This window comes from Chelonia mydas, chromosome 5 (assembly GCF_015237465.2).
Source record: "Chelonia mydas isolate rCheMyd1 chromosome 5, rCheMyd1.pri.v2, whole genome shotgun sequence".
Taxonomy (NCBI): domain Eukaryota; kingdom Metazoa; phylum Chordata; order Testudines; family Cheloniidae; genus Chelonia; species Chelonia mydas.
The window spans coordinates 122,133,669-122,156,084 of NC_051245.2; the positions used below are offsets into that span (position 1 = coordinate 122,133,669).

Here is a 22,416-nt window from a genome sequence, read left to right on the forward strand (position 1 = left end):
CTGGATAGGCTAGTTTTGGGTGTTACCTAGAGTAGGCACATTTGAAATACAGATACATAGACAATATTCATAACTTCAGATACCAAAATGATACATGCATACAAAGAGGATAATCATATTCAGCAAATCATAACTTTTCCAGTGACACCTCACATGACACATCTTGTACAAAATGCATCATAATTATGTCATAATCGTACCACTATGATGAATATGGGGTGTAGTGTCACACCTCTGATCTCCTGGTAATGGATGAAGAGCAGCTTTCCCGACAGACTGTCTGAGACCCATCGGTGCCTTCTAGGCATGAAGCTTCACTGGCACATCTGCAGCGCCAGCAGGGCTAGGAGGAGTCAGTCTTGAGTAGCCCCATTCCAATTTTGCAAGAGGTCCCAGAAGATCGTTGGTTTGTCTCGAGGGCTCACTCCTCAACTCTATGTTCTGCATGTGCCTGTGAGTGCTAGGAAGGCTGGCGAGGCGATAGGAGCAGTGGTTCGATCGGTATGCTGATGTCAGCCCGTTCACTGTCTCCATCTCATCAGAGCCAGCTAGCATGTAGAAACACCCTCGCCAGTGACGGAGCTGGGGGCTGGCCAGGGCTCGTCCCAGATCAGACCAGCAACACTGGCAAAGTGGCCCCAGGAGAGGTCAGAGCACCTGTGGCATGTGACTTAGCTTTGCCCTTAACTCTGTGCTAGGTCCCTACTTACTTGGGTGGAGGCTGTGGCCAAGGCCGCATTGTTGTTTCCGTCTCTCCTTGGTGAGGAGTGTGCACCCTTTGGGTTTGGACATGGACTTTGCTACCCGTATGCACACCTTGGTCACCCACCTAAGCCTTGGTCAGACCAGGCTTTGGTGGTGCATCCTGCATGGGGCACCCCTCCAAGCCTTTTTAAGGTTGGGGCTTTGTCTACACAAGAGAGAGTTTGCCAGTGGAGCTGTACTCCCTAGCGGAGAAGCAGCTTATGCCAGCAAAGGTGTTCTTTTGCCAGTCTAGTTTATACCAGTTCCCTGAACAAAATAAGCTGCACCAGCAGGAGGACTCTCTTTATAACGGTGTGTAACCTGGGGCTCCTGCCAGCATAGCTCTGTCGGGCAGGCATCACACCAGATGCATGTATGCTGGAGAAGTTTGTAGTGTTGACCTGGCCTAACACATCTTCGGAATGTGAATCCACTTAACGATGCTTTGTGGCGAGAGCATGTCACACCAGCACTCAGTAGTCTGCACTGGCTCCAGCTGGATTCGGGGTGGTGGAGTTTCAGATGTTGTCTTTGTCCTGTATAGCCCTACGCGGTTTGAGACATGGTTGCCTCCCCTCTCTCTGTAGGACACTGCTGTATGATCAGCCACAAGGCCTGATCTGACAGGGAGATGGATCTAGCAAGGGGTAGGATGGGCTACCGGGCAAGTCTGTTTTCTTGGGCTTTCCTTGGAGGAGAGGTGTGAGCCAGTCTGAGACAGGGCTGCTTCTGCTTTGGTGGGGGGCCATTATTCTCAGTCTGGGTTGATGATGTGTGGACAGGGCAACGCAGACTTTTATTTTCAATTCGTCTTGTACCGGTTCAATATTTGTAAAAGCCCCACCGCCCTTTAAAAAAAGCGGTGGTAACCGCATGGACAGGGTTCCATGTCCTCATAGAAATCATCACTGCATCAATGTCTGCTAATCCTCAGCCTTTTCTTTCCCCCTATCCAAATGCTCAGGGGCAGATCTTCAGTAGTGGACGTCCCATCTGACGGCCTTAATCAGCCAGTAACGCGGGTGAAGCTCACAGTCACCGTACACAAGGATTTGCTTCTCGGTCACTATGGCTTTGAGATTTCACCAAACCCGCCTCTTGCTATCACATCAGTTGCTGCAGGTAGGAATCGTCCTCTCCCCTTCCCCTCCTGGCCCCCCTGCATAAGTGCCTGGGGGAAGCTGCCTGGGGGCCGTGAACAGCTGGCAGGATTCCACGCTGACACACCCCCAAGTAAGGTTGATCGGGTTATGTCCATTTCTAGCAAGGAACTGGCCTGAGATGAGAAGCTTGGATCTGGATCTGAATTTTTCCAGGACTTAGCGGGCTTTGGCTCGAGCCTTTCTCTCTTTATAATGGCGGTAGAAGCAGTGTTCCCAGGAGAGCTCCGGAATGTGTAGCCCCATGCTTCCTAGAGTCGGAGAGTTTAAGGGCAGGAGGGACAACCAGATTATCCAGTCTGACCCGTCTCTGAGACGCCACTAACGCTACCCAGCACCCGCACACCAAACCCTCTGCCCCTTGGCAGAGCTTAGTGCGGAATGGTCTGCTGCTGTGAAGAGAGGCCTCTCCCCCCTTCAAACCAGCGACTCAGGAGCATGTTCTGCTAATCCGCTGCTTGGACTGGCTGAATTAGCAATTTCTCACCTTAAACCATCAGCACTTTGAAGCAGATTCATTGACAGGGTATTATAATTATCCTAAACCACAGGCGTAATGAATTCAGAGTTAAAGCGAAACTTAAAAGAAATCTGTGCTTGTTAAGGGATGGAAGTACACAGTTGCGGCACCCACATAGCTTTAATTTTGCCCTGGAGGGCCACCCTGAGGGGGAAACAAACAGTGTCTTTAAAACTGTTTCATCTAATATGGGCCCACAAACACACAAATGCTGTAGTCGTAATTCTGTGGCCCTTGTGTGGTGTCATCAGAGGGCAGAGTTAAAGTTATTTGGTGCACTGCAGACTTTAGCAAGCTTGGAGTTCTCCTAAGTTTAACTGTGAATCATGTACAATCGTAAGAAATACCTCTTAAAACTAAACAGACTGGGTCCTGCTGGGTTTGCTTTGAGGGTGAATCAGTGGAATGTCCCTCTTTGTCCTTTCTTTCACCTCTCCCACCCTTCCTGCTCTGGTCCGGTGTTCATGGGGAAGGGCCTTGTCGCGGCAACACCGCTTTTCACTAACGCTTCCCTCCGCCGTTTTCCCCAGCCCAGCCCTGCTCCTTCTCCTGCTGGCATTCATCCCAGGCACGGTCTCCCAGGGCTGGAAGGACCCATGGGTGCTGGATCAGCCTTTGTCAGGGGCTGGGTAGCTTGTCCAACTGAGCAAAGTCGGGTGTTGGAGTCACTGTCACCTTGAGTCCCCCTTCTCCAGAGGCCTCGGCCAGGAGCAGCCAAGGCTGGGAAGGGTGAGTGAGCCCCTACCCTTAGCATCTCCCCTGAAGCCAGAGGAAGCCACGCAGGGACATAGTCCCAGCTTTCATGGAGCCTGGTGTCCAACCGCCCTGGGTGCAGAGCTGAGCTGGGTTTGGCACCAGTGGCACCAGGCTGGGTTTGTTCTAACAGCATTCGTTCCTTTCCACCTCGCTGATCATGCCCCAGGCTGTGCCGCTCCATGACACTTACCCCTGCCTCATCTCCTCCCCCCTCCATCTGCATTCCCCTCCTCTGCCTGTGCCCCATCTCTGCCTCCCTGCCTTGCCCTCACAAATCCATGCCACACCTCCAATCCCTTCTTTGCCACCCATTTCCTTGGGTGACCTCTCTCCTGCCCCACCCACCCTTCCCTGCCAACAGCCCCAACCCACATTAGCTCCCCTCCCCTGGTTCCTGTACAATGCACACACACGTTCTGGGCCTGAGCCAAAGCCCCCGGAAGTCACTGGGAGCTGTGCTGCTGACCTCAGTGGGCTTTGGATTCTGCCCTTTGATTTCAGTGGCCAGTCATAGACTCTGAGACCAGAAGGGACCATTGTGAATTGTTTACTAGGGTTATTAACTCTGGCTGTTAACTGTAGTTGGGGCTACTGACTGGGTTGAGTGGTGACTCAGTTTTTAGTCACCACTCAACCCAGTCAGGAGCATAAGTCTTCCGCTGTGGGAGGGATAGAGAGAGAGTTTGTTCTCACCACCTGGGGCTGGAAAACCAAATATAGATGCTTCACTGAGTAGCAGTGCCTACGTTTGTGATCTGCACAAGCCATAGGGAAGCTGTTTTGAGCAAGTAGCTGACCTGCTGCTGATCTCCGCTAGGAAGCACAGCCGACGGGAAGCTGCTGCCCGGCGATCATATCCTCACGATAAACAACAAAGCTGTGGAGGACATTTCTATTGAGCAGGCAGCTGACCTGTTGAGGTAGGATCGTGTGGATGGTACTGGCCACTCCTGGAAACCAAAAGGGCGGATGAAGATTTAAGAGCAAAGTTCTAGAATTCCAATCCCGGGGCTGCCTGGCAATTGCAGTTGCAATCCTGGCTTTTCACAGTGGTAATTCCACTGGTTGTTTCATAGCGAGTGCATCAGACCCAAGTGTGGGCTGTTTTCTCTGTGAGTCTGAACACAGATGTGCAAGAGAAACTCTCTTGTTTCCTGCGAATCTCTCTCTCATGTTATGTGGGTTATGACAGTGCTGAGTGCCCCACCCCCTACCCCGAGCCTTGTTCTGCTTCATGCAGTCACACCATCAGTCTGTGAAGTTGGAATGTGTTAAGGTACCCCCCTCCCCGCGCAGTCACAGTTGCCTGTGGCTGTGGAAACTGCTTGGTGCTCCTGCCTGGGTGGCTCGTTGGCTTCAGAGATTGAACATGGGGCCTCGGGCTCTAAAAATATGAGCTGCTGCTACCCGCGCTGGAGGACCAGTTACGTTAGCCAAGGCTGTAAAACAGGCTCATCAACCTTTCCCTGTGGCCCAGCCGCCACAAAGGGGGACAGGGCTCCACACTGAGCGGGCGTGGGTTACACGCTTGATTTTAAAAACCCGTTAATGGTAAATGTCCCTGGTATGCCAGCTAATGTTAACACAAACTCCTCAACAGAGCTGGGCGGAAAACAGAATTTCCATTCCCTGAGAAATTGACATTTGTGGGGAGGGGTGAAAAATAGTTCCAAATTGAAACAAAGAGCTGAACTTTCCCATGGAACAAAAATTCCCCAAAACGTTGATTCCGGACCATAGAAATGTTTCATTTTGATAATGTCCAAACTTTATAATACGTAAAATATTAAATATAATTTATATACTGAATGCATATGTGATAGATTCTATTTAATATAAATCAAAGTTCAAATGAAATTGATCAAAACAAAGTCGAGATGAAATGTTTTTACCTTCCTGAAACGGAATGTTTCTGAATTGGCACAAGGAAATGAGAAAGTTACAGGTTTGTCAAAGTTGACGCATTCCCAGGATTGCAAAGTTGATGCGTTTCAGTTTTGGCGAAATTCCATCTTCTGATCCGACGGAAAACTCTTCCACCCAACATTTGTCTACCAGCTCTACTCCTAGCAGCGAAAGCATCTTTCTATTTAAGGTAGCTTGTGCTGGGTGGAACAGAGTGGAAACCCCATCAGCCTTCTCTGTGACCACTGCCAAGCCAGTGCTCCCCCCAAGAGCTGGTAAAACAGAAGCACCCGGGGGGGGCAGCGTATGCTATACATTACTGGAATTGGTTCTTAGTCAGAAGGCAACATTGTGTTTACTGCTACACTCAGCTAATTGTATTTGTCTGTTACAGGGAACCCGAAGACTCGCTTCTCCTTACTGTTCTGCGATGCACTTCGGTAAATTGCATTTCTCTAACCCTTTTGCTAGAACCGCTCCTTTGCGACAGGACATTAGCCCTAGGATGGGTAACAGGGCTGGGCTCACAAGTGGGGGACTGTGCAGCGGCCCCTCGAGAATGACTGGCCCGTTTCAGAGCACAGCAAGGCTGGGTGTGTAATGTTGAGTGGTACATCAGAAGCTGTAAAGGAGCTGTTATTCATTCCAATGCACACAGCTGTACACGCATCTCTTTGGGGCCTGGCGCGGCCCTTGGTGAATTTTTCCATCAGCATTGCCTCACAATTCTTCTGTTTGGGGGCAGTGTCGGGGGATTCTCCCCCATCCCTGAGGCCCCACAGTCCGACTTCCTGGCTCCTTGGCAACGGGGCTGTGACGTCATGGGCTCTCTGCCTAGAGACTGCCCCAGAGCTCCCACGCAGATGATGGGGGTCCCAGGGCTGTGTTAACATGCACTGGGAGTCGCATGGATTTGTGGGGGTGGGATGCTGCAGGCCCCCAAGAGCCACGGAGACATGTGTTGGAGAGAGTTGGTGCAGGGGACGCGGGCGTGCCTTAGAACTGATGCTCCACGTGCTTGTCCTGGAGTTAGGAGCTGGGGCCATGTTTGTTGTCTTGAAGGGCAGGCCGGCACTTGTGCACTCACAATAATGTTCCTGAACCAGCAAAGGCTGCTGAGGTCTCGAGATCTCCCTGCATCCAACGGGCAGAGAAAAACGTCTGTCTGAAGATCCTGGCACTTCTGAGAAGAGCCTGATTATTATTTTTTTTTTTAACACCTGGCATAAGCCTAAACTCAGATCTCCCTGGGACTTGATCACTTCTTCTTGCTACATCCCAGTCCCTGGTAGCCAGGGGAGGTCCTGCTGTCCTCTACAGCGAGCGCTCAGCTGTGCAATTAGGGAGCTCCGTAGGGGGACCCTGTGGCCGGGTCACCGAATGCTACTTCAAAGCTCTTGCGGTGGTCAAGCTGCTTTTTTGAACCTATTGGTTCAATTTAAGGGTTCGTCCTTGCTGTCTGGGCTCTGTGTGATCGTCCATCGCCGCCTAAGGAGACGTCTCCTTAGAAAGGTGAATTCCAGAAGTGTATGTTGCCGTTGGTTGTCTGGCCAATCTCAGATCTCGCTGCTTTCAGCTGCTAAACCTCCTATCTTGTTTTCCCCTCCTACTGGGTGGTTCTGTGACTCACTCCCCCCCCCCCCCCCCGAATCAGGAAGTTTGCTCTCACTCACTGTGTCCTCCTTCCATTAAGGTTGAAGCTGTGTATGTACCCAGGCCTTAGGAAGAGACCTGAAGTGTTCTGTTAAAACCTTAGCGCTTTTTGCTGATTCGTTTATGATGAGGAAATCTGGAAAGGCCGGAATGCCTCCCAGGATGTGTTTATCCGAACGGATTGACAGGTGTGCTAAAGCAGAGCTGCAAAGCAAGGACAAAATTGGGATTGTGCCTTCTATGGCTTCCTGTGATGTATGAAGACGGCCTGAAGCATTGGGGGAGGCGGGGGTTACGTTTTTAAAAAAAAAATCTTAGGAGTATAAAGAATGTCAGGTCTCCTTTTCCCCGGATTTCCTGGAAGAGTCACGAGAGCGCTCGGACTCAGAATGGGAGGTTTCTCAGGCCTCTCCTGAAGATGTGACGGGGATGGAGTCTTTTAACAGACTTTTTTTTCTCCCAAGTGTTTCTCAGGTGGTTGAATTACACAGGCATTAACACAGCTTTAAGCAGGCTGAGTACACAGTCACTCCCCTCTCCGTTAATCTGGCTTCCCCTGTGTGGGGTGTTAAAATCCTTCCAGGGCTTTGACTGGCCGTGGCATCTTGCAAGAAAAGTGAGGCAGACAAGACCTTAGCGCTTAACTTGTGAAACCAAGCGAAGAGGAAAAAATGCCTTTTGAATGAGAGAGGTGCGGAGAAAGGGACGGGAAATGTCGCGCAGGCCTTCACGCATCATAAAGACGCAACTCGGGCACAAACCTGTTTTTGTTTTTTCCTTTGCAGGTCACTTTAAGGTCTCCTGCAAATACCCAAGATCAGCCTTGGCTAGTTGGGGCAGGCACTTGCCCCTAAAAGGCCTGCCGCCTATTGAGCGGAGAGGTACTGCCCCTGATCACCAGCTACATAACAGCTCTGCTGGGGCCTCGTCTTTCGCCTGCTCTAGGCATGCTAGAAGTGATGGCTCAGTGATGGGCCTCCACAGATGCGCCCTGCAGTGTGTCTGTTCTCGTTCCCTGGCAGGGCGCTATAGTTCTCTGTCCCAATGGGACCTGTACTGTGTTCGCTTGGAGAAGAGACTTTTCTCCCCTAACTGTGAATAGCTTTTCTCCAATAAACAAGATCATTCTGTAAAGCGCTTCCATGTAGAGGGAGTCTCACAGGAACACAGCAGCACCCTGAGAGAGTGCTATGCCAGATCAGATCGGTTAGGGGGATGCTAACAGCCCCCCCGCCCCCCCCCCCCACCGCCAGTCTTCTTAGGAATTGTTACCATGTGAAAACAAATAAGGTCAGTACTGGTGATTCAGCCTGCAAGTTAATTGTTTATCAGAGATCATATGTGGCACCTAACAAGCTCTCTAGGCTTTCCATAAGCATAAACAATCGCCTCGCCCTAGGGCTTGGCTACAGAATATCTTGAACATGGAAACGTAGGCACTGCTGTGGGCGTGTTCCTAAATGTATGCAAATATGTAAACACCCATGTAAATCTACAGTCTGCTGATTGGCTGTTGTCGAGTAACAGGACACCTTTGTGGTCATGTGACACCTTTGACAAAACCTTTCTAGATCAGTGGTGGCCAGTCACCTCTAAGTGTGCCAGTAACACCAGCCTTATAAAACCCCCCTTCCAGGCACCCAGTGCTTTAAGGATGAGCCTCAGTGGGAGACCCTGGATGCCCCACAGGGTGAGCCTGGATTAGGGGGCAGCCCAAAGTCAATTGCAGGGTGCAGCATGCCTAGTGACATGGGAGTCGGCGGGCAGTGGCTGGCACCCCTGGGTCTTTCCGCTGGTTAGTCTGGCCCGGGTTCCCCAAAGGACTGCGAACCACCATTTCAGGTCATGGAGACCTCCCGCACATGTGTCTTGTTCTCCCGTTCAGCAGCGGCAGGTCACATTACAAATGCAGTGCTGTTGTTTTTCAGGGTGGCCCTAAATCGTCATTTCTTACGGCCGAGAAAAGGGCGCGGCTGAAAACCAACCCCGTCAAAGTGCGGTTTGCCGAGGAGGTGCTGGTGAACGGACACACTCAGGTCGGTGCGGTGCTGTATGAAATCGTTCACAAGAGCCTGCTCAGTGGCAGCGCTGACCGGCTTGAACTATGTTGAGCTAAATGGGCAATACCATTAAGCGCAGTTAGGATGGCGCAGATGCTGCTGAATTACAGAATAGAGTGAGCTCGTTCGACCTGGCACTCCCTTTGTTGTGTTTGGTCGTTTGTCTACACAGCGAGTGGCCAAGGAAAGGCCCAGGATTCACGTGGCTATATGTTGCTACCTTGAATGCACTGGAAACGGGTGCTTAGTCCTGTAGTTCTTCCATGCTGAGGCGGTAACCTCGGTACCTCTTCCGGTTCCCATGGCAATCGAGTTTAATGCGTTGTATTGTCTATTGAATTTGGCATCATATGTTTCCTTAAAGGTGTGTTACGTGACCTGATGTAACTGAATTGTGCTTTGTTTCTCTGCTGTAACTTGCCTCAGGGCATGTCTACGTTTAGACGGCTACAGCAGCCTAGGGCTTCTGTGTCGATGCTACCTCCGCCTCTAGGAGAGGGTCTCCCATCGGCCTACGGGACCCACATCTCCCAGAGGCGGTAGGTCGGTCAGTGGAAGAATTCTTCCATCCACCTAGCGCTGTCTACACTGGGGTTAGGGCAGTATAGCTACATCTCTCGGGGGGGTGGATTTTTCACACCCCTCGAGGCACGTGTAGCTATGCTGAAGTAAGTTCCCAGTGTGGACCAGTCCTAAGATGTCTGCAGGACTCCGACGTCTGCCTTCCTGATCTCTCGTTTACAGAAGTATCCAGTCGTCCTATCCTGGCTTGCAATATGAAATGCACTTGGGTAGCTCAGTCGTACAACAACGTACAGTAACGGTACAATTTCAGGCAACTTGATACATACAGAGTGTGCAGCATGTCTGTATCTCCGTCTGTCTGCAGCTCAGGCCAGGGAAATGTGGCAGAAAAGGATACCAAGCTGGAACACTTGGGGAGCCGTTCCTGGCTGTTAAAGGGAAATCATGTCATGTTTCCAAAAGCTGCCACCCCTTTCAGATAGAAACTGGGCTGAAAGAGCATAGCATCCATAATGGTTAGTGTAATTCCAACAACTGCATAGCCTTCTGCTTCAGGAACAGTACCGTTGTCCTCTTAATGGAACGTTGCTAACTGAGCTAAACCTCATTTGGAAATAGCCCAAACGCTCCCTCATGCCGCTGAAATCTGAAACTCCAGTTCTAGAGCAGGAATTATTGATGAGACCAAAAGCTTTCAAGCCTTCATTTTCCAGGGTAGATCTGGGTTATATCCTCAGAGCAGAGCTCTGTGTGGGGGACAGGTCATGCCAGGCTGAACATCATTAGATGTTTTAGATATACTTGGAAGCTGTAGACCAAATCCTAATTTGCCGTAAGTCGGTGTCGTGCCGTTGTAGTCAATGGAGCAGTGTTTACGCCAACTGAGGAGCTGGGCCTACGTTTTTAGAATTAATTTTTAAATAGTCTACAAGATCCTGCCAAGAAAGAGAGCAAAATTGTCAACTTGGCTGAACTAGCAGAAAGACAGCTTACGATAATTGTCGACTGGAACATAATCATTACATATGTTGAATGTAGCATCAGCAACAATGTGTGGTTTTTAATTTGTCCCTAAGCTCTGTATAGAGATTCCAAGATGACTTTTGAGCTGATGTTACAAAACAACAGCAACATCTTATTTATGCCAGTAGCCTCACCGGACACATTGGGTTAGATCCTCATCTGGTATAAACTGGCATCGTTTCACTGAAATCAGTGGAGAAATGTAACCCAATGGGTCCGATTTACCCAGCAGAGGGTCTGGTCTCTTGAGGCTACTAATGTGAGACCAACAGAACTTGGCTCGATTATAGCAGCATAAATGTGTTAACTTTCTCTGTAATAAATAATCATTCTTGGGTCCCCCAATAGGAACTGGACCAAATTCATTTTTGATGGGACCTGCTGAGTTGAGTGGGATTTTTATCAGGGGTGAATTTGTCGCTTGATGCCTCTTCTTTGTCCTCTGTCTCATAGCAGAACATAATGCTAACATGTCGTGAATGGGGCTTTATTTAAAGGCGGAGAAAGTTTTGCATTTAAATCTGTATGTGTTGCATTACCAAAGATGAGCCCTTGAGTTAGTCCCAGAATACCAAAAACCCTTGCCTTGCTGTGCTGTGACACTTGAGCTCCCAGCTTGTTTTGTTGTGCAGGGGAATGCTCTTCTGTGCGTGCCGAATGTTCTCAAGGTATACTTGGAAAATGGACAGACGAAGGCTTTCAAATTTGACACCACCACGACAGTGAAGGTATTGTGGCTTGTGTGGTTACCTTTATTCCACCATTTAATCTCTGCTACTTCACAAAATACCAGGAATTGATTGTCCAAGACGATCTAGCGAATGTGGACCCCAGATGGGTAAATACAAAGCTCACCGGATTTGGGGGGCAGGGAGTGGAGAGCGGCAATAGGCTCTGGGCTTTTACAGCCCACTATTTTTTTGGAGCGGCTCAACACCCAGATTGACATGGAGCTGCAGGGGCTTCGCCGTTGGCAAATGAAGCCGTTACCTTTTAAAATTGCTTATGATAAAGTCTAGTGCTGCAGCGGGTATGGAAGATCTGCAGGCCTGGGAATGCCCTGGGACTTCGCCTTCAGCGGGGCAATGGAGCAATAAGCAGGGGAGAGCAACTGCTGTTCATCCCGTCCTCCACTGAGCGGCAGGGGTATTGCTCGCTCCCCTCAGCCGAAGGCGGGTTGCTGAGCTCGGCCTGACTGGAAGGGCAGAGGCGAAGGAGTCTGGGAGGTATAGAGGGGTCAGGAAACGAGAAGTCCAGAAGGAACTAATGAGGAATCTTGGAGCGAGAGAAGAGACAGGGTTAATGGCCTGGATCGGGTACCACGAGAACTTAGACTTGAAGAGCTGGCGAAGATGCCAGGATCCCGAAGAACCTGTCAAAGGAAGTATCCAAACAGTGGTAGTAAAATGAGCCTGTTGCCCCATCTTCTCTATAATGGGTTGTGGGAAAACCGTCACCACTGTGCCCAGGAGGGGGGAGGGAGTGTGCGGGAAGAGTGAGGGAGCTCCTGGGAAGAGTGTCTCTCTGATATCAAATGCAGCCCTTCCAGCTGAAAAGTCCATGATAACCTTGCAGAACTGTCGTTAGCATGCTGGAACCTAGAGCCTCTTTGTTATCATCCAATCCCATTAAGCATCCTAGTGATGCCCGGCCATTGTGTTTAAAATGCTTGAAATCAGATTGTCCCTTGTGTCTTTCATTGGCAGGACATAATCCTCACCTTGAAAGAGAAGCTCTCCATCCAGAGCATTGAGCACTTCGCCCTGGCCTTGGAAGAACAATACAACATTTCTAAGCTCTACCTGCTGCATGAGGACGAGCTCATTGAGCAGGTCAGTGCTGCCTGCAGAGCTCCTGCCATGCCTGTCGGAGCAAGGCAGCGTTTGTCATGCAACCCGCTTAGAAAAGAGCCCTTGCCCAGCTGCTGGCGTTTCCCTGGACGCATCTCCACGGACACCCAGAATAAAGGGGGATGGAGGAGGGAGTAAAGTGCAGAGTAAACGGGAATGTGCAGTGCAGCGTAGACTACACGGGGATGGAGGAGGGAGTGTTGGGTGGCAGGATGGGGACTTGGTGGGAAGGGGGAGCTCAGTAGCTGAGTGCGAGACCCGATCACGAGCTCCCGCGTCAAAGGGGGGATTCAGAGCGGCTGTGCCTCCCCAGAGACGCCGCCGTCCTAGCTCTGCCTGTCCCACGTGCACTGACTAGTGACGGCACTGCAGCCTGGCCTTCCTGCTCTGTGACGGAACCGAGAGCGTAAACGTTCGTAGCGCCTCGCTCCCTTCCTGCAGACGGCAACGGGCAGCGCTCGTGGCTAGCTTGTTTTGCTGACGCTTCTTCCTGCTGTCCTCATTTCATAGCAATGAGGCCATCTAATCTGAACCCCTGCATATCACAGGCTGTTAAGTGTCACCAAGATCCCCCCTAAATTGAGCCCAAAAGCTTCCATTAGACTAAAGCATTTCAGGCTCCAGGCGACTAAACCATCACGTGCCCCAGGCAGAGAAGAGGAGAGGCCAAGCACCAGCAAAGGCAGGGAATGCATTGTGTGTGGCATGCCCAGATGATCCCAGCAAGTGGCCCATGGTGCTTGCTGCAGAGGGAGGTGAAAAGCCCCCAAGGTCCCTGCTAATCTGACCTGGGGGAAAATTCCTCCTCGACCCCAGGCCCAGTGATCATCTTGACCCTGGGCATGTGAGCAAGACCCACCAGCTGGGCACCTAGAAAGAGGATTCCCTTGACCACCTCTGAGCACTGGCCTGCCCTGTCCAGTGTCTCCTCTCCAGCTGTGGCCAATTCCTGCTCCTTAAATGGTCCTCCAGAAAAGGGCACCTCTGATCTGGGACTACATAAAAAGAAATCAAGGCTGGGGTTTTCCAAAGCAGTCAGCGAGGGGCGGCCTGGCTGGCCTCCCCTTTGAAGTCCATGAGAGTTTTGCCTCGGCAGAGTTAGCCCAACCTTGAGCGCTATTTGCAAATCCCACCCCTAACATTTCTCATTCTTGTCTTTATTTCCTGGGTACTTTTATGTTCCTAACTTTGAGCTAAGACTCTGAGCAGCCCTTCCTCACTCCCTGACATCTCACCAGTCAGTGAGACAGGCGCAAGATGTTGAGGCTCACTCGTTAAGATCCCATTACTAAATACCAGGCATACGTCTCTTTGGGAACTTCTCTTTCCATCCAGTCGATGAGCCAGTTCTGGATTTATCCAAAATAAAATATGCTAGTATAATCCAGCGACTTTCAGAAGGTTTAACTGACATTTCGGTAGGACAAACAGCACTTCAATCTTCTGTCTTTTTTTTTTTTTTAAATGCTTTCCTCTCTTGTCCTAGTAGGGCCATGTGATCAGTCTCTGGTGTAGGGTTTGTAGCATTACGTATTCACAAAAGATTTATATTTATGACATTGAGACCGGGGTGCAGGTCCTTTGCCCCAACTTGTTGTTGTCATTCCAGCTAAAATAGTGTGACTGGATTTGGTCTAGTTGTTGTACCCCTGTTGTACCTGGATCCCAATTAAACTATAACCTCGCTGGGGCAGAGCCTATCTCTGTGCAGCACCTGGCCCAACAGGGCCTCTGGGCACAGCCCAGTACAAATCAATCATCTTCCTGGCTTTTCTGGGAGGCTGTGGAGTCTTTAATGAAGTTCTGCAAAGGAAGTAGCGTCCACTTCATCTGACTTTAATTCTCACATTGCTTCCCTCTCAAAGAGTCACTCATGCCTCCTTGTCACTAGAGAAAGTGGCCCACTTGCCCCCAAACCAGACGCCGCATGATTTTTGTTCTGCAGGGTGTGAAGGGCTGCCCTGTGCAAATTCATTGCACCTGCTGGAATTCGCAGAGCTTCTATTGTTTAACACTATTTTATTTTGTTCATTCCAGGTGGTCCAAAGGAAAGATTCCCATGATTACCGGTGTCTCTTCAGAATCTGCTTTATCCCAAAGGATCCGTTGGACCTCCTACAAGAAGATCCAGTTACCTTTGAATACCTTTATTTGCAGGTGAAAACAGAACATCCCATGCTGTATTGATAACTCTTTCTGTCCTAAGGCCTTGCCTCCCATTTAGGATTAAAGTGTGATATTTAAATCAGTGTTGTTAAACTGGGGCCAAAAGCTGAGTGGACATTATCTGGCTCTGAGTGGCTTAGTGATTCCTAATCTGAGCCTTGACTTGTTAATTACTTATGCCCTTCATAGGTGCCGACTCCATGGGTGCTCCAGGGCTGGAGCACCCACGGGGAAAAATTTAGTGGGTGCTCTGCACCCACTGGCATCCAAGCTCCTCTTTTCCCCCCAACCCGAGCGCGCCATGTCCCCGCTCCTCCGCCTACCTCCCAGTGCTTCCCCCCCCCCAGCCGCTGCCAAACAGCTGTTTGGCAGCGTGCTGGGAGGGAGCAGGAGGAGCGGGAACCTGGCACGTTCAGGGGAGGAGGCGGGGCCGGGGCGGGGATTTGGGGAAGGAGTTGGAATAGGGGGCAGGGAGGGGGTGGAGTTGGGGCGGGGACTTTGGGGCAGGGGTGGGAAGGGGTGGAGTGGGGACGGGGCAGAGGGGGCATTGAGCACCCAGGGGAAAGCGGGGAAGTCGGCATCTGTGGCGCCTTTCACATATGGATCAAAAATGGTTGAGCCAGGCAAAAGGGGGTGCCCAAGCAAAGTCATTCCTTTGGCACGTGGCCCGTGCTGCTGAAGGTACTATAACAAATAGCGGGTCATTTGGGCTTCTTCCTCTCTGCCGTGCTGCCTGCGTGTGTTAACCTGGCTGTGTCCCTTCCAGAGCTGCAGCGATGTGCTCCAGGAGCGATTTGCTGTCGAAATGAAGTGCAGCGTGGCCCTGCGCCTGGCCGCGCTGCATATACAAGAGCGGATCTATGCTTGCGCCCAGCCGCAGAAAGTGTCTTTCAAATATATAGAGTAAGTGGAAAGTCCTCTGCCGTTCTAGCTGACCCAAGTCCCATATAACTTTTCTGCTGTGGCTGTGATAGGCACCAGAGAAATGGAAGATGGCTCGGTCAGGGCGGTGGTAGTAGATTGGATCGTGCTCTGTCCTTTTCCATTAATGCTGAGTCTATATATTAGTTACGCGAATCCTTTTAGAGAGAGAGGAGCAGCAGGTTGAGATGGCTGCACAAAACCAGCCCTCTCCTATCTCCCTTCTAAACCGCCCGCATGGCGTCCTGGCTCGAAATGTCAGCCGGTGGCTGGGCTGAGCTCTGTCTCTACAGCAGCACCTGTAATGTGTTAGGTAGTTATTGTTGCACCGGGCAGGATTTTATTTAAATCAAGGCTGCCTGTTGCGGGCGTGTTTGTTGGGAGTTCTGAGTGCAGTGGCCGAAGGCCGTATCCACAACTGCCCAGGAATGGCCCCCAGCAAATCTATAGCGCGCATCTCCCCTTCCTAGGCAGACACGCTGTGTGGCACCTTATTGCATGGGTTGTTCGGACGTTTGTAGCCTAATACCTGCAGCCCCAGCTGGGCTATGTGTTCACCTCTGCCACTGAATGAGTCTTTATAGTCAGATACGCCATGCCCCAACGAATAAAGGAATAGACAGACACGTCAACAGAAAGCTCCATGATGGGCTTAATTAGCAAGTAATACTTATTACATTGGAAAAATTCTCCATGGGAACAACTGGCCTGTAATCTTAGACTGGCGGGAACCATTAACCCAAAAGTCACCAAAATATTATCCTCTTTTAAGCAAAGCCAAGCGCACTTTACGAACGGAATCCTCAGTCCATAGGTTGAGGCCAGAAGGGACCATTATAATCACCTAGTCTGACCTCCTGTATGACACAGGCCAGAGAAAACTCACCCAGGAATTTGTGCAACAAACCCGTAATTTCTCTTGGAGCTATACCCATCTGCTCTGTCTTCATGGCAGGAAGGACTGGGGAATAGAAAACTTTATATCTCCAACTTTACTCCGAAACATGAAAGGCAAAGACATCAAGAAAGCCATCAGCTTTCACATGAAGAGGAACCAAATCTTACTGGACCCAAGACAAAAGGTAGAACCTATGCATGTGTGTGAGATCGCTCAATGAAAGCCAGCCGGCTCGGCCACTGAGCCCAGCCTCAGTGGGACTGAGCCGAGATGGTTTTAGCACCATGTTCTACACCAGCCTTCTCCAGCTGGGGTCCTCACAGCCTTGCTACTGCATTTTATTTTGTTTTCATGGGGGCTGCGTTGCATCTCTCTGTCCCCTCTCCTTTGGTACAGCTATTTCTCCCAGCATTAGCATTGCTTGTGCGCTGCTTCTGCAGGTATAGACAAGCCCTTGTCCAGAGGGCAGTCAGAGATGGGAGCCAGAAGTCACAAAGTTGGGTCTCCTCCTAAGCAGACTATTCCCAGTGACCCCCTGGGCTGCCACCTTTGCCTCAGTGGGCCCTGGAACTTACTTCTTGCCTGCTGTGTATAGGAGGAGGGCAGTCATCTAGGTAGAGGCGTGTGTGTGTGCGTGTGATCCATCCAGTCCTGTGAATTGTACACGGTGCTTTCATCCAAATGAAAAATTTAGAAACCCCTTTACCTACACGCCCAACTTTTCCCAGTGGTTGGTTTGTAACTTTCTCAGCAATATTTCTTTTCTTTAAAATCCAAGCACGTCCTCTCGGCCACACAGGTGCGTCTGAGCTACCTGCAGATACTTGGAGACCTGAAAATGTACAGCGGGAAAATCTTTAATGCCACCCTAATGGTATGTGCATTTGTTTGTCTGTGATTTTAGCAAATCTTTGTGTTTTCTCTGGCCATCCTTTTTGTGTGTGTTGTGTTACCATGCTGTGGGAAACAAACGCGTGCAATGGGGGTCATTTTTAGCACTACGCTGAAACTGACCACGCCTCGCCTTGATTAAAGCGCACTTTCTGTGAAGCAGGATGTCTCTCTTTTTTTTTTTTTTTTTTTTTTAACAGCTGAGAATCAAAAACAACCTGTTAACCTGCTGCTGGGGCATCTTCCCCCAGATTTGTTCTGCCAGCAACACCAGCTTCATCACCCATTAGTCGTAGATGCCCACAACCACCTTCACGCTTTCTCCCAGTTCTGCCTCCGATCAGCTCCCTGGAAAAATCCGTAAAGCTTTCCCGTGTCTTCCTTCACATCCCTCCCCTGCCCTCCCCTCTGCCATGCTGCCTACGGGACGCTCATCATCGGGTGTGTTGGCATTGCTGCGTCAACTAAACGGGCACATTTCTCTTGGCCCTTTCCAGCAGTCACATTCTAAATCCTTAGCCAGTGCAAACCAGCATAGCTCCTTTGAAGTCAAGACCCTAAAACCAGTTTTTGAGGATCCTTTTATTTATATGGTGTTAAGAAGCGCAGGTGCGGCATTCAGTGTTGGTCCTGTGGATCTTCAGATGTGATTGGTCTTCAAAGATCTGAGAATATTTTAAATGCCATTAAAAAATACCCTGACGTTGATTTGGGCCAGGAGTCATCCATTTTCAGGGGAGGTTAAGTCAGCAATGTGCCCTTGTTGCCAAGAAGGCTAACGGCATATTGGGCTGCATTAGTAGGAGCGTTGCCAGCAGATTGAGAGAAGTGATTATTTCCCTCTATTCAGCACTGGTGAGGCCACACCTGGAGTATTGCATCCAGTTTTGGGGGCCCCCGCTACAGAAAAGATGTGGAAAAATTGGAGAGAGTCCAGCGGAGGGCAACAAAAATGATTAGGGGGCTGGGGAACATGACTTATGAGGAGAGGCTGTGGGAACTGGGGTTATTTAGTCTGCAGAAGAGAAGAGTGAGGGGGGATTTGATAGCAGCCTTCAACTGCCTGAAAGAGGGTTCCAAAGAGGATGGAGCTCAGCTGTTCTCAGTGGTGGCAGATGACAGAACGAGAAGCAATAGTCTCAAGTTGCATTGGGAGAGATCTAGGTTGGATATTAGGAAAAACTCTTTCATTAGGAGGGTAGTGAAGCACTGGAATGGGTTATCTAGGGAGGTGGTAGAATCTCCATCATTAGAGGTTTTTAAGGCCCAACTTGACAAAGCCCTGGCTGGGATGATTTAGTTGGGGTTGGTCCTGCTTTGAGCAGGGGGTTGGACTAGATGACCTCCTAAGATCTCTTCCAACCCTAATCTTCTATGATTCTATGATGTTTTCCCTTTGAAAGAAGGTCTCCTGACATAAGGCATGACACAATCTTGGCTGACACATGGGATTGAACCAAGGACCTCCGCAGCTAACAGCAGGAACTGCCACAGTTTATGCTAGAGAGTCAGGTTCTAGAGCTGGCAGCTGAGACGTTCATGTCCTCTGAGGACCAGGCAGAGATGGGGGCCTGGAATGCACACTCACCAGCAGGGCCATGCCTAGGGGTTTTGGTGGCCCAGGACATAGGTGCCAAGTTTCTAATCTGCTCCTCCTCGCCCCGACTGCTGCTTGCCTCCCTGTTCGCCTCCTCAGCCGGCTCGCCCACCCGCCTCACCTCCCCGCCTACCTCTTGCAGGGACCCCCAAAGTGCAGGGCCTGGGGCGGCTGCCCTGATTTGCCGTACCCAAGGGACAGCTCTGCTCACCAGTGGATTACTATTGCCTTAGCCTTATTCACACTGAGTAGTACTAGTTGAAAATTTTCCATCTCTACGCTGTCAGGGGAAAATTGGGTTTTTGATTAATTTTTTCCAGAACAGTGTCTGTTTTCTGAGGGGAAAGGTCAATATTTCATAATATATAGATATATTTTCTTGGGCAGTAGTGGGGCTAAAACGTTTCAGAGCACAGAACTCCTGTTCCCCTTCCCCCCCTTCCCCCCACGATGCCAGCCGAGGGAGAGCGGCGGGTGTGGCGATGTGCCTGGGCACTGATCACCCCAGCGTGTGCATCTGCCATGAGATTGACGGGGCAGCCACGCTGGGTGGAAGGGGGCTACGTCCTGGCTCTCGAGCAGTGGAATGTCTTACAAATGGATCATTTAGAATCTGGGGAGGTCACTTAAAAGGATGTAAATGCAGCCCCATCTGGGGGCACCCAGATGCCCATGGGAGGGAGATCCCATTAATCCTCTCTTCTTGGTGCGCCACCCTGGGGCCGGTGAGCCCTGGGTTCACAGCGCTGAGTGCCCATCCGGAGCAGCCCATCCGACAGCTAGGCTAGTGCAATTCACAGATACGGTAAATGAAGGACCTGCAGAAAGATGACCAGCATTTTAGACCCACGAGGGACAGGGGTAAATTAAAAGATGGGGACAGGAGCAGGCCAAGGAAGCAAGGGCGTTAAACACATGATCTCGCAACAACCCCTAAAATCCCACCAACCCAATCAATATAATGAAAGAGCCCCACACCTGCCAAAGAGTGGGCAGAGGGGCTGGAGCTCCATGTGACAGGCTGGTGTCCCTTCCTGGGAGACCAACAACTCTCCTTCAGCTCAATGGAGGCCCTGGCAACCCCGAGCCCTGGCCATCCCCCACCAGGTCCGTGTCTCTCTCAACCGCAGGTGGGCAGGCCTGGCACTGGCAGAGGGAGGGGCAGAAAAGCGGACATTCCCCCTCCCGCCCCCAAAACGATATTTGGGGGGTCCCGAATTATTGTCAGGAAGGCCAAACTATGTACAAAGGTGTCCAGAGTTAGCCGGTGGAACAGCAGCTTGGAGAGTCTTCGTCCGTTCTAGAAATTCTAAATCTCTGCAAAATACTGACCCACCCGCCACATCTTACTGGTTTAAACTCTTAAAATCCCAGATTTTCCAGGAGTCGAACGAGCCTTCGGCCTCCTGGAAGGTGGCTTGTTGTTTGCAAAGCAACTGCCAGGAGCGTGCAAACACTTACTCCTTTGAACCTGAGAACCGGCCTGGCAGCTGGGAGGAGCCTCCCGGCACGGGTCGGCAGCCAGCGTGCTAGAAATAGCAGCGTGCCCAGCTGCCCAAATACAATGCTGCCTGATCCTGTGGGTACGTGCCTGGGCAGCTAGCCTGAGCCACCACAGCCACGCTGCCCTTTCTAGCACGCTAGCTCGCCTCTGTCCAGCCGTGCAGGGAAGCACCCTCCCAGTGACCGTGTAGATGTACCCGGTGAGGCAGGCCGTCTCCATCTCATTTTAATCTCTGCACTGCTGTCGCTGAAGCCCCCAAACTGGAGCTACCCACTATTCACATTTGGGGGCCAGTAGAAGGTGGCTGCTTCCCCTAATTGAAACATGCCAAGCCGTAATGGACAACTCTGGATTCTGCGTCCCGCTTTGTCACAAGGTTCCTGTTTAGATTTCTACGAAGGCTGGATTCTAACCCACCTTTTTCCGGTAGCTACAGGACAGGGAATCGTATGTCGCCTTGCTGGTCGGAGCGAAGTATGGGATCAGCCAGATTATCAATAACAAGCTCAACATCATAACACCCCTGGCGGAGTTTGCTAACATCAGCAGGCTAGAGCTTACCGAAGAGTCTGAGAAAGTGAGCATGGTAAAGATCTACCTTCAGGATGTGAAGGTAATTGCAGCTTCAGATGGTGCATGTGTTGGGAGAGTTGTTCCTCGATCTTCTCAGTGATCTAACCATATAATTGAATTCCTAATGCTAGTAAAGACAGCGATGTGTTTGTTTTGCTGTTTCTGTTATTTTAATAAATGCAGTGGTGGGACCTTTTTATTTTCCTAGTTACTTTGTAGTATATCGCTGGCTATCATGACCAATGTGTATACGGCACCAACATGTTAGAGAGCTTATTCCTTTACTCTCCCACTTCCCTGGTCCTTCTCACATGAACAGAGAGCAACAATACCCGAAGTCCAAAGGTGCAAACAATTCGATGTTTATTGGGGTGAACTTCCAGCAAGCTTAAATACAAGTTCCTTTTTCCTTATTTTCGAATCCCAACTTACTTCCTGTTTGCCCCTAATTTATATAGTAATATTCTTAGCTATACCTTAACCAATCATTCTACTGAAATTTACCTAACCAATCCTAACATATTGTAACATGATTAGCTAACCAATTATATCCCACCACCTTAATTAGTTTACACCCAGCAAAATTAATTATACAGCAGACAGAAACAACCACAGAACCAGACAGAGACCATGCCAATAAACAATAGCAAAGTGGGAACTATAATGACAAAACAATACAGAAATGAGGATTTCACAACTACATCTATAAAGACATGAGAGTTTCCCAGCTGTGTCTATTAATAAGTGAGTTCTTACCAGACAGAAAACTATCAACCTCAATTTCCTTTTACATCTTCTAGGCACTTCCCTTTCTCTGGAGGTGATAGGCACTATCAGGACAGGATTGTATTCCTAACAGCCCAATAGCACCTTCTTTCAGTGTGACTACTTTGGAATGTGAGGATGTGACCGGTCGCTTCCCAGCTTATGGCTGCCTCTGTCGCTTAGCCAAAGGCCTTAGCCTAAGAACAGGGCCTCAGACTGTCACAGTAAGAGAAGGACCTTACACTAGCAGACAGTGATTTTGATTCTTTCTTTTATACCTCTATAACTAGCCAAGTGATAAGAATACACCTAAATTCTTAAAGTACAGGCCTTTACAGACAGGCCTGAATATCTATATCCTAACACTGTGCATTAACACTGTGCTCAAAAGGCAGCATGTCTCCCTAGTGCCTAACCATTCGACACACTAGCAGACTGTATTTATCAGAGTTTCTATCACTTGACAATTCTTTTAAAGGAAAATATTTTGCATTGGATAAAATAGTCTAAATTAGCTGTTACCACTCAAGGAAGAGATCTTGGAGTCATTGTGGATAGTTCTCTGAAAACATCCACTCAATGTGCCGTGGCGGTCAAAAAAGCGAACAGAATGCTGGGAATCATTAAGAAAGGGATAGATAAGAGGGGAGAAAATATCATGTTGCCTCTATATAAATCCGTAGTACGCCTGCACCTTGAATACTGCATGCAGATGTGGTCGCCCTGTCTCAAAAAAGATATATTAGAATTGGAAAAGGTTCAGAAAAGGGCAACAAAAATTATTAGGGGGACGGAATGGCTTCCGTATGAGGAAAGATTAATAAGACTGAGACTTTTCAGCTTGGAAAAGAGACGGCTAAGGGGAGATATGATTGAGGTCTATAAAATCATGACTGATGTAGAGA

The 22,416-nt window shown here is 49.8% G+C and overlaps 1 protein-coding gene across 7 annotated transcripts in view; it reads left to right on the top strand.

Moving 5' to 3' along the window:
- The window catches only part of FRMPD1 (FERM and PDZ domain containing 1), a 67,167-nt gene that overhangs the window by 37,056 nt on the left and 7,695 nt on the right, over positions 1-22,416 (top strand). For 4 of the 7 annotated variants that reach the window (XM_043547380.1, XM_043547381.1, XM_043547384.1 and 1 more), the window contains 11 exons: positions 1,709-1,866; positions 3,998-4,100; positions 5,480-5,525; positions 8,667-8,774; positions 10,979-11,074; positions 12,053-12,178; positions 14,234-14,353; positions 15,129-15,265; positions 16,239-16,365; positions 16,960-17,055; positions 20,604-20,786. In XM_043547380.1, coding sequence (XP_043403315.1) covers positions 1,709-1,866; positions 3,998-4,100; positions 5,480-5,525; positions 8,667-8,774; positions 10,979-11,074; positions 12,053-12,178; positions 14,234-14,353; positions 15,129-15,265; positions 16,239-16,365; positions 16,960-17,055; positions 20,604-20,786 — 1,300 coding nt within the window. Of the gene's footprint in view, positions 1-1,708; positions 1,867-2,954; positions 3,154-3,997; positions 4,101-5,479; positions 5,526-8,666; positions 8,775-10,978; positions 11,075-12,052; positions 12,179-14,233; positions 14,354-15,128; positions 15,266-16,238; positions 16,366-16,959; positions 17,056-20,603; positions 20,787-22,416 lie in introns of those variants that run through there. The other 3 variants (XM_043547382.1, XM_043547385.1, XM_043547386.1) reach the window with 2 other exon arrangements.